At 37.3% G+C, this 12682-nt stretch overlaps 1 protein-coding gene across 1 annotated transcript in view; it reads right to left on the minus strand.

Moving 5' to 3' along the window:
* Positions 1-7175: 7175 nt before the first annotated feature.
* The window catches only part of ube2wb (ubiquitin conjugating enzyme E2 Wb), a 36256-nt gene continuing 30749 nt past the window's right edge, over positions 7176-12682 (minus strand). The window contains exons 4-6 of the mRNA XM_015353711.2: positions 11432-11587; positions 10339-10414; positions 7176-9815 (exon numbers count right to left, since the gene is read on the minus strand). Coding sequence (XP_015209197.1) covers positions 9802-9815; positions 10339-10414; positions 11432-11587 — 246 coding nt within the window. The 3' untranslated portion in view covers positions 7176-9801. The remainder of the gene's footprint in view (positions 9816-10338; positions 10415-11431; positions 11588-12682) is intronic.

Consider the following 12682-nt stretch of genomic DNA (forward strand, 5'->3'; position numbering starts at 1 on the left):
CCGAGGTCTGTTTCCATCCAGTATGAATGTTAGACACTTCCAAATTTAGGAAGGGGGCAGACTACTGAGGGCCCTGTCCTGATTTCTTGTGGGTTTACATCTCCCACCGCCGGCCACGCAGAGTCTGTAGTGTTACACAGCCTCATGAAGTAAAACAAAAAGAGGTTGATCCTGGACTCGCATTCTCGCTCACAGGGGCAACTGTTTTAAACTACACCTGCTGTACAGCCTGGTGGGGGAGCTCTACAAACTCTGTCAACATGCTGTAAATACCAGTCTGTCGTAACTCTGCGTGTATAAGAGGCCATCGGATTTCATTCACATTACTCTGCGGATATTTAAAAATGGGGTACACACTTATCCTAGCTGTGCACAATAATGAACTGAAAAGTGGGTAAAAATTATGAATTGAACGGGAATTCAATTGGAAGTTACCAGAAGGCCTTTCATAAACTTTCTCATGAACGATTTCTCTAAAGTGCACAGAATAGACGTGCATATACCTGGATTAAGATTTGCTTAATGCAAAGGAAAATGAGGGTACAGAATTTGGGTGAATACTCTTCCTCATTTATATCCATGATCTAGATTCAGATAAAGGTAGTAAACTAATCAGTTTAATAGATTACACAAATAAAGCAAGTGGATTTGCAAACCCTGCACAAACTACAAAATAATAATAGAATTCAAGTTTGGGAAAACACCTGCCAGATTCTTCATGTAGACAACTGCAGAGAATTACATACAGACGTAAATATATATTTATAAAATAGGAAATACTGATCTTGAAAATGTTTATGAAAAATGCATGACTTACATCTGCAAAAATGTGGGCAAGTAAAAAAAATCTAAAATTTTAGGATATACACAAGTCAGAAGCATAGAATTTAAATTTGTTAATCTATGTTAATGTCTGCCTCAGTGGTCATAGATAGCAAATAAGTAATTTAGAATATTGTGTTTAATTCTGTGGACTATAAGACACAGACCATTGCTACTCTAGGTGCAAAGCAATGTCCTACACGAAGACTAAAGGAGCTGAATCTCTTTAGTCTTGTACCAGGTTCCTTTGTCATATTCGCTGTTCAAGTATTCAGAATCCTCAAATTAAACGACAAATCGACAAATTAAACGCAAAGGACTTCAGCAGAATGAGCTGTGAAACACAAGCCAGAGGACACGAGCGTAAATTATGTATTTAAAATGGGGAATATGAGGCAATTCTTTGAAGAAAGAGTTGTGGGAGTCCTGGAATAAGCTACAGAATCATGTTGCTCAAACCAATACCCTGGCTTCTTTCAAGAACGAGATGGATGAATTCTCAAGTTCACTTCTAAAAACCAAATAGATTGGGTCAAATGAAAGTTCAACAGCCAAAACATTTTCATGCTACTACTCAGCCTGAAATTAACCTCTGCTATTTCCCTTGTTCATCTTCAATTTTAATGCTCATAAGCATTCAACACGATACATTCGCTTTACCATGACAAAAGTCAGCTGTATGGCTGTAAACCTAGTATGACAAGATGTTTGATATTTTGAAACAAACCGAAACACAACCTGCGTCATTCAAGTGACACTGGGAAAACCGACACAATGGAAAACACATGGAACTTAAGTGGATTCTGAACCGTACACAAACTATTGTTTATACATAGAGCTCAAGCTGCAAATAATATATTATCAGTTTTAAAGCCATTTCTGCAGGACTCTGTAACAAAATCCTGAAACGTCTGGGATTGTAATGGTTACGGAAGTTGTTACTTTAGGATAGTGATTCTCAATATTTATCAGGGATGGCCTAACAGGACTTGTCGGGAATTGAATACTTGGAATAGTGGTTATCTATAACAAATCAAGTCAACGACTGAAGTCTTTAGGGGATCCAACAAGGAATCAATAAGAAAACCACAAGGGATTCAAGTACCAGCAGTGAATGTGGAAATATCTTTGGGATAAGTGGAGTGGGTGAATTGGGAGGGGTTGTGTCATATTTTAGCAGGGCTAGAGGCTGATCTAACTAGGTGATCAAGAAGTAGCAAGAGACAGGCATCTTAAACGAGACCCATCTCCCTAAGACTAGCCAGCATTAAGCTGAGTAGGAAATAAAGTGTCTACAGGTGGCCTATTAAGTAATTTTTAGATTTAATGAATTGCTATCCAGGGGAAACGGGACCCTTAAAAATGTAGCCATGTGAAATGATTTCATGAAAGCAGCTGCACAATATGCACTGAAGATTCCTTCCTTAGCACAGGGTGAAGTGTGGCTCAGAATGCTTTTAACTACTGGCAGTCAGTAAAATGTGTTATATCCCCTTATATTTGAAGATAATTTGAATTTAATAATTACATTAACATTGAAGGATAAGCTCTTTAGCAATACATTATACAGAATTCCCAGTTGAAAGCCTGGAATCTACTGGTAGATGCGAAAAGATTTAAAAAACATTTTTCTGAGCTCTCTATAATTAGGATGAATACCTCTCAGTAAGTGTAATAAGCCAATTATCAAATCAATGACCACTGCAGGCCTCCACCAGAGGCCAGGGGTTAACACTAAAGAAAAGTTCACCGTTCCAACCCAGGCTAATGCACTATTCATTTGATTACAATCACTGCCACATGCAGCTCTTGTATTTTATTCATAATATTCTATTCCTTCAATAGTATTGGAATGAATGATTGCCACTTGAGAGGGGAATCAAGGGATTTTACTAGGAATAAAACAAGGGCAAGAATAAGTATTTAATAAAAGCTGCAAAAGGAATAGCTATAAAATCTTCTGCACATTAGATTTTGATTCAAGATTGGTCAAGATTGTGGGACACCAGGGTTACACCCCTACTCTTTTCGAGAAATGCACTGGGATTTTTAATGACTACAGAGAGTCAGGACCTCGGTTTTACGTCTCATCCAAAGGACGGCGCCTGTTTACAGTATAGTGTCCCCATCATACTGGGGAATTAGGATCCACATGGACCGCAGGGTGAGCGCCCCCTACTGGCTCCACTAACACCTCTTCCAGCAGCAGCCTTAGTTTTTCCCAGGAGGTCTCCCATCCAGGTACTGACAAGGCTCACACCTGCTGAGCTCCAGTGGGGTGCCAGTTGTGAGTTGCAGGGTGATATGGCTGCTGGCTATATATATATAACAGATTACTTCAGGGCATGCCAGGTGCATGGACAGGATAGAACTATTTTCCTTTTGGAAGATCTTGAACCTGGCCTTCTCCACCTGATGTACATTATTGTTCTTGCTTTAAGTTCACTAGATGTTTTTTTAAAAATATTTTAAAAAAGCTTAGTATATAAAAAAAAGGTTTTGGACATTGGATTCCAAGATATCACCGCACACACAGGGCAAAAAAGAACCCAGGAAAACAGAATAATTTCTGGCTTGAAGGAAATGTCATATTACATGTGACTGGCTTAGGGAAACTGCATCTTTTAGTCATGTGGAGACTTGATTCAACATCATGAGAAGCACTGAGCAGGTTAAGTCAGGGGACCTCTACAAGATCTGCAGTAACGCAAGCGTTCGGGGATGCAACTAGAGTATTCAAGACAGAAAACAGGAAAACATGGCTTTTTACAGATGACTCTGGGAATCTGAAACCAGCTCCCTACTCTTGTAGTTAAAGCCGACTGATTGGGATGCTCTCAGAAACTGATCCATTTTTTTTTAGATCTAATCTACTAGGACCCAAACGAGTGAACTAAAGGCTCTCCCTTCACTTCTAACACCTCATGTTCTGAAACAAACATGAGAATTTGAAGTCTGAAACAACTAGTGAAAGTACAGTAAAACTAGCCGATCCCTTGCACAGCAAATCAGACAGAAAATTACGTCACCTTATGATTTAATTACAACTAACGAGTGAACACAGAACAACAAATACCTGAGTTAGGAAGTGGGCATATGCACCGTGTTGTTGCACAAAAATAGGGTCTGAAATAGTTCAACAAGGCTTGGCATAACTGTGAGGGTAAAAAAAGCCTTTCAGTAAAGTTGTGTGTGATCTGTTTCTGTCAAAGTTTTAAATCAACTTTCACCCTTCTACACCCCTGTATAATCAGAGTCCCTACCCTGGAGGAGATCTCTAACCTAACCTGAGTAGGTGCGCAGTGGTGATTGCGAAGCATCTGTCCTTATGGTAAACTCCTTTTTGAGCAGTATGATGGAAAGCATTTTTGTATCTTCACTTCCAGCACAAGTTTTGTTCTTAAAAGATACACATTCCAGCTTCCTGGTCTAGAAAGCATAATCACCACCACCACGTATTGTTCTCTTAAGATTCAACTAAAAACAATATGAAAACTATATCAATACGACACCTGCTTTAAATTTTAATACATAAGATTAACAGCCAAAAACAAATTGAAAACGAACCTACAAATGCATATTAAAAATATTAAACCAATTCTTGGATATAATAAATGTTTTTTCTATTGTTACATAAAGCATATAAAAATTGTTGCATAATAAACAAGGGTTGATTCCTTTACATAACCTTCATTCAAAAGCAACTCATAAGTCCTGTTTTCACAGAGAACAGCAGATTATTGTTCTGCAACTGAAAAATTATGGCCTCTTTAAATTCATAACTAACTCCTTCCCTCTTTCATTATACAGCACCTTTTCTCAATAAACACTAACATTCATGAAACCTCAAACAACAGCAAACGTCTACAGACCACCAGTCACCACTGACTGTACTCAAGTACTCTGTTCTGTCACAAATTGTAGTTCAATAGATAACTTAAAGTGAGCCTAGTGCTCTCAATATTTTAAGGGCAAGAATTCAAGTATTGTTAGGATATGTTCTCTATTCACATTCATCATTTATACAGTATCACCACATATATGCATCATGAACATACTGTATATGGTGCGATGACTGTGTTGAGCTGATTCCCAAAATCGTAAGAACTGAAGCTTTAGTTTCCATTAAGTAGTTTAAAATGTATTGAAGGGGAACTGTGTGATCTAAAAGGAAATAATGCTACAGAGTGGCCTCTTCAGTTTGTAACATTTCCCTGATGTTATTTACCTACAATGATGATCACTCTATCAAAATGGGATCAGAATTCAGAATTCCAAAACCCCACAGAACGTGGTTACCTTTCAATATCCAAGGAGCAGTTTGACTCGATGTTCTAGTGAAGCCCCTAGGAATCCTTGGAGCACAATGCAGAGATCTAGAACACATGCAGTTTAGTGTAGAACTAGAAATGATCTAGAAGTTACAGATCTACAACACATGCAGTTCAGGATATGAATGCGGAGCCACCCATAAACCAAGCCAAACAGAAATCAGTACAGTATATACAGTTGTATGCAAAAGTTTGGACACCCCTGGCCAAATTGCATATTTTATTGATTTTCTAAGTGAAAAGAAGTTAACACAACCTCTGCAGCAAATAAACGTAAACTTGACATACTTCTGCAAATTTCAACATGGTTACTATTTTCTGAATTTAACAGATTGAAGAAAATAAAACAGTAAATGTGACATTTGCAAAAGTTTGGACCCCTTCCAGTTGATCCACAAGTGTCATTTTTTTGTAAGGTCTCAAAAAGTAATTGACTCATTTGGCCTTAATCTATGTCAGGTGATGAAAATTAAAGAGTTTAATAAATTCGAAGTCTTCAAACCTCTCAGGGTGTTGTGCTTACTCTAAGCAGCTGGCTGAGGATCAGAAAATAAAGATAATTGACCCTTCCAAAGCAGGGGAAGGCTATAAAGAAACATCTAAACGCTTCCTGCTTGCAATTTCCACTGTCCAAAATGTCACTAAGAAATGGAATTTAAGGGGAAGTCAAGACAAGATCTGGAAAACCAAGAAAAGTCTCTGATAGAACTGCTCATAGACAGCTCAGGAATGCAAAGCAAAACCCCCATATCACTGCAAAGGACCTGCAGGAAGGTTTAGCTGGGTGGGGAGTAGTGGTTCACCGGTCCACTGTTCAGCGTTGCTTGCACAAACATGATCTGCATGGAAGAGTCACCAGAAGGAAACCTTACCTGCAATCTCATCACAAAAAAGTCAACGTATGAAGTGTGCAATGCAACACTTAGATAAGCCAGAGGCGTTTTGGAGCCAGGGCTGTGGTCTGCTGAAGTAAAAATTTAACTCTGGCTACAATCACCAAAGGTTCGTTTGGAGAAAAAAAAACCCAAAAGATTAAGGTTTTGGAATGGCCTTCACAGTCCCCAAACTTGAATATTATTGAAAATCCGTGGGTAGATCTCAAACATGCAGTGCATGCAAGATGACCTAAGAATATTTCTGAACTAGAAGCATTCTGCAAGGAAGAGTGGGGAAAAAAATTCCTAAAGCAAGAATAGAAAGACTGACGACTGGCTACAAGAAATGTTTGGAGGCTGTGATTTCTGCCACAGGGGGTGTTACTAAGTACTGACTGAAAGGGTGCTCAAACTTTTGCGCATGCCACATTTACCTTTTTTTTCCCCAATCTGTTAAATTCAGCAAATAGTAGTTGTACATGAAGATTTGCAGAAATATGTCAAGTTTAAGATGGTTCGCTGCAGAGGTTTTGTTAACTTCTTTTCACTTCAAAATCAACAAAACATGTAATTTGACCAGGTGCCCAAACATTTGCATACAACTGTATATTGAAAACACAATATTTTTAGGAAATAAGATACATCAGGTTAAGCTTTGAATTGCATTATGAATAAAGTACTGAACTTCATTCTCACCATTAAAGGTGATATTGTCTTGCAAACAGACATTGTAATGCATGGAAAGGGACATTAACAAACCTACACCTTTTTGTTTCTGACATCACAACATACAAAGGAGAAGATATAATACTGATACCCACCCACTCAATTAACACACGCACCTTTCCAAATGTGGATTTTAATATAAATGAAACTCCTTTGCCAATGTCTAGCCTTGATTTGAAAGTTTCTAGTAAAAGGAAGCATCTCAAATGTAGTACAAAGAATAGACAGGCAAGGGATCACACCAATTACATTCAGATTGAATTTACAAAGTCGGTAAACCTTACAAATGTTAAGTGGTGTAAATAAAGTGGAGTGCAGGACATCTTTAACCTGCTTGGTTGTCTGCTCATTCCCACATCCAAGAATAATCCTGTTCGATCCTACAAAGAAAAGTCAGCTCACACAATGCCTGCCAGCAGAGTAAGGTGTCACTGCTTTACAGAGCAGTGAAGCAGTGCTTTATTATTGACAGGCACAGCTCACATGTAGCTTTACATTACTACAAGAGTTTTTGATTTTACATTACCCTCATCTTAATTTATTGAACAAAACCAAAAGCCAGGCTTTTTGCAACAACTAAAGAAAAACATCCCCTCCCTCCCAGCAAAAAAAAACATGAGAACTTTTTAAACCTTGAATTCCCCCCCAACCCCTTCTTACACCTGTTATTTCTTTCCAAACAATTTAACTTATCTAAAAAAAAAATCAGAACATTCTTCCCAGCACTTATAGAATTTGCCCTCATTCTTACATTCTTTCAGGACCCTATTTTGACTTTGGTGTACTTATGCTTCTCAATAGTATCAGTGGGCAGCAATGCTTACAAAAGTAACTTCACTTTAGCATTATAAAAACACCTAGAAGCAGGGCCCATGTATAGAACAGGTAGAGTGCAAGTAGTTTAGGAAAATGTTTTTTTCCATGAAACCACAGCTTGATAATTTGCAGGTTGCAGCAAAATATAAACCTGCTTGGGACAAATCTTTTACAAAAATCCAATAGGGAGGTCAGCTTGAATGCCAAACTCTTACTGCCAAAATGTTTTGAAATCCTTTCCATTTTATGGGATTCCTTCTCTCCGCAGTTTACACCAACTGAAATGATTTGATGCCTATTTTGTTTCAGGAGAATTGTAGATCAAATCATTTTAACAGTGGTCGGAAATCACCATCACCGTCGGAAATCATCAACAAAAGGGCCAAAAATGAAAGCACATGAGAGCCCACTGACAAGTTCCCTTTACAAAGACCTTTTGGAAGAGGTGTGAGGCAGCGGTGAGGAGTGGTTTCTTCACGAGCAGCGTTAATTCATGTTGTGGTAGCATTTGCACACCTACTGTAGTATGACACAGATATGGAGTTAAACTTCAAGATACCAACACAGGTGCTACCCACTCTGATGCTACTGAGAAAGAGCAGTGCCACAGGTCTAAAAATTTTTACCTATTCCTGTGGCCATTAACGTTTTAGCCTTTTCAGCACATTTGACTATACAAGCCAAGTTTAGCAAAAAGTGCAGATGGCAAAAGGTATTTTCAATAGTCAACACAACAAGCAGCCTAAAAAAACGTTCTATTATGGACTGCAAATGTTGTACTCATCCACAACTTCAAATAATCCAGAGTATCAACAGAAGAAAAATCTATTTACAGTTTCAAATGTATTTTTTCATTAAAGAAAATGTCTTCTACCTTGCATCCATTGCAGAATTAGGCGTTTTTCATTATTTAACATCAAAAAGAGAAATTTACAAGAGGTTCCTTGGACATGTGAAGTATTTTTAGCAATGTTAACAGTCTTCTTGGTGCAAGTGGTATGTTTAATGTTCTTAAGTGGAAAAAGTACCTGAGCCAGATAAAGATGACTAGATGAGTCAATTCACTCTAGTCTTATAACCTGGGGGCAAAGAGCATATATTTTAGTATTGCTCACAGACATCCCTAACCACCTTCAAATCTCTAGCAGAGAGGAGCTCATGTGAGATAAATAAGACATCCACACATATTTTTCAAAACATTTAGCATCCTTCAAAATGTATTTGTTCTAAACTGATTTTCCATAATTAAAATTCAGAGTGATGTTGACTAGCAAAGAAAAATAAGTTACAAAAAAAGCTTTTCAAAACGGATACATTTTAAGAAGATTAAAGCACGACAATCTTACAACAGAATATAAACAAATAAAAATGAAACACAAAATAATTTTTCACACATTCAAAACAACGAAGGGTGGTGCTGACCTGCTCTGAAAAAGTAGGGCCGACAGATCTCTAGTGAACAGTGTGTAAAGAATTACACAAAAGTATCTTAGTATACAATAAAGCAAAGTTCCTCATTCTTAGCTGTGGTATCCTATCCTGTCAGCATTTTAACTTTAGAAAACGGTCAAACGAGTCACTTGTAATAGGGGACAGTATTTGGATTTTGTTATCTATAAAACCAGTTAAGAAGTATTATTTTTCACGATTCATCTGTGTCGAGAATATAATAAAATAACACCTATTACCTGAATAGAAAATGTAGTGAGTAGTTTAACTAGAACTAGATGTTAAATGTAACACTAAACTGTCTTTTTTCCACAGTGCATATTATGTAAGTATAAAAGATGAAGCACATTTTCCTTGGGGTTAAGACGCTGAGGTCCCACAGCTGAAATATGTGATTTGGGTTTAATCTGTCTTTGAAGGCCCCAACATGCATTAATCCTTGTTATTGCACAATACATAAGGACCTGAAAAAAGCTTCAAAAAAGGAAGAGAACATAAAAAATTTAAAATAGGAAATAATGTCACTACAAAAATTTCCTTAATTTCTGCATATCTACATCATACCAAATGAATCCATGTTGGGTGCATTCCTTTCTTTTATTTTTAAAACCAGCTATCAACATGCATCCAACTGCCCACTTGTAGAAATGCAGTCAGTGGAAGTCTTCAGCGCATGGTGTCCATTGTTCCAGTCAACAAGTTAAAGTTCAAAGACTGAATGATCAAAGTGCTTATGTACTCAGTAGGACTTCTTTCTTCTAGGAATATTATAAAGTTGAACATTAGCATGTATCATCTGTTAAAAGAAGTAAAAATACATACGTGTTAACGGTAATGACATAAAAATGCAAAAAGAAAAGTGGCATCGCTTCCTAATCTCACTGCCACTTTTCCAACATGTTCCAGTAGGAAAATTTACAAGCATAAACCCAAGTGAGATCTAGGTTCTAAAAATCAGTGAGTTTTCTGGAGGACAACAAATATGAGCCTGAAAATAAGTAACCCAAAAGGTGTTGTGTCCGCAGTGCATTTTAGTTCCTGTTCCAAGAACACCAACATATGAAACCGAGAACACAACAAATAGAATCTATGTGGTAGTGGATTAAAATTGAGAACAGGGGTCACTTTACGTAAAAGGTTGAAGGAGGATGGAACAAGACACACAGGTAGGATGTTGAAGCCGTTACCCTGGCTTCTTTCAAGAAATTAATGGATAAGATCCCCTGACAAATTAGCTACTAACTACCAAATGGGCTAAAGGAACATAGTGGTGTTGACATTCTCAGTTCTCCTATGCAAAATGTTATGGAAGAACTCACCATGATACCACCATTTTGTTTTCTTTGGATTCTTATTACACGTTCTTACATAAAATGAGTTATCGGGAGGCCGCCTCTGTTGGGAGAAAGTAAAAATGAAAAATATTAATCATTAATAAGCTAGAAGAATGGTAAATCTAGACAACTAAAATTAGATCAGCACCAGCAACAAATTTTTTTATGAAGAAACAGAGAATGCACTTCACTCATGTAGGTAGTTTATAATGGAAGTTTACTTCATTTTATTTTTCATATTCTATTAGAAAAAACTAATGTGCTTTAGAACACTATACATCTTTTTTAATTTATACGAAAAAAGCACTTTTCCAGAGCTTACAACTGGTTGATTTTCACTCTTATTTTAAGACACATGATTTGCGCTCTGTGATCACCAGAGGGCACACTTCTCCATGCTGCTCAACTATAGGACTAAACCTTTCTGTGTGCTTGATGTTCCAAGAAGACAGAAAAGGTTTTCATAATAATGGAACAGATTTTCACAGCTCGGGATCTCCTTAAAACACTTCACATAAAGGAAAAGTTCTTCTTTTCTGATAATAACAAACATCAGTCTGGAAATGTAGTGGAACTTTTGAAGACCATCCTTAGGAAGACCATCCTTTCGAATGATTTTGAAATAGTTTGGTACCATGATAAAGGCATTCACACTTGTCTGATCTCATATATCCTGAATAATGCACGTGCAGCTCTGCACTCACAGCTACACTAAAGCCATCAGCTATTAATTTGGCTTGTCAGCAGCAGACAGGACACAGTCAGGACATGAACTGCTTCTGCACCTACATTTTCAAAACTGGTCGATACATTTACAGTGACACTTAAAATACCTAAACCATTTAGATTTGATAGAGCTGACCATTATAATCATTGTTGTCCAAAAAACACCTCCCTCCCCTGGTGTTTGCCTGCTACTGTCTCAGATTTACAAAAAAAAGAAAGCCTTTTAGAAAATGTCACCAACCATCCAGCAGGTTCTTACAAATACAAAGTACAAGGCTTGAATGTTAAAGATTGTAAATGCATGTAGGAAAAGAAGAACTTAAAGGGGTTACTGAGTTGTTAAGTCTCTTACCTTTTCTTTACAACTGGAAAGCATGCTGATAATGCTAAGACAGACTGATTGTACTGAGAGAGCTGGAGACCAATCTTCTGTTAAAATGGATAGACAGATGTGTCCATTGCTGTAAACGTGAGGATGAACAGGTATATTTTCGCCAGTGAACATTACCTGAAAAACAAAATTCAACATCACACAGGGTATTGTACGATCATGATGTACAATTGAAAGATGAACTTGTATAGCACTCGGCTGGATTCATTACATTTTTAGCCTAAAAAACTGAAAATAAGGTGTGTACTAAGCATCTTAATACTCCTGGCTACATAAAGCCAAGGGATTAGGAGAAGAGAACGGAATACTTGCCTGGCAGCAGGACAAGGATTCACAGATTTTGAGGGGTATTATACACCTAACAGAGAAGTCTACAATTGCACAGTTTTGAATCTTAAAGGGTGCAAAACCAAACAAAACCTTAACTTCACATAATCTACACATGGAACGTGTCAAATTGAAGCATGCATGTTTAGTACTATAATTCCAACATCGTTTTACCACTGTATCACCTGTAGTGCCTTTGAATCTTAAGCAATATTAACAAACTACTCTTCATTTTTTTTAAATTAATTGTTATAGCAAAAACGATTGTTATGATTATGATTTAAGCACATTCCAGAATATTAAAAACAAGTTCAGGTGGGTAGCTGCATCAGCATGCATAGGCTGCAAAGGAACAAGTAATAGGTTTATTTCACACTGAAAAGAGAAGAAGGCTCCACAGCTGTGGACTAAAACAATGACTAATTCCCTGGAACTGATTTGTATCCAATGTTTGATATGGACAGTTGTCATGTGACAATTTATTTAGCAATTATAGTATGCCCACTTCCTGTTAAGCATAGAGTCCCCAAGTGCATTACTTTTACTAAAAGAAGTTCATTCTGATAAGATTCCATGTGCATTGAGAATTAGACAGGACACCAATCAAGACATCAACTTGTCTGGTCATGTGGCATCTACCTTTGGAAAATATATTAATGTCTGTATCCGAGCACAGTTATATGACCGAGAACAAGACAGGACAGGAATGCTGTATAATCTACCCGTGGAACTGGGGTATGAATATTACAAAATCACACACAAATAAACGCATGAAACTGTGCAGGGCTGACAATAAAAGGGACAAACTTAGTATTGGATTTTTAAGTTAGAAAGTAAAAAGTATTACTTATTTCAATCCTTTGCCACATTTAGGCACGCACTTCC

The sequence above is a fragment of the Lepisosteus oculatus genome, chromosome 6 (genome assembly GCF_040954835.1).
Source record: "Lepisosteus oculatus isolate fLepOcu1 chromosome 6, fLepOcu1.hap2, whole genome shotgun sequence".
Taxonomy (NCBI): domain Eukaryota; kingdom Metazoa; phylum Chordata; class Actinopteri; order Semionotiformes; family Lepisosteidae; genus Lepisosteus; species Lepisosteus oculatus.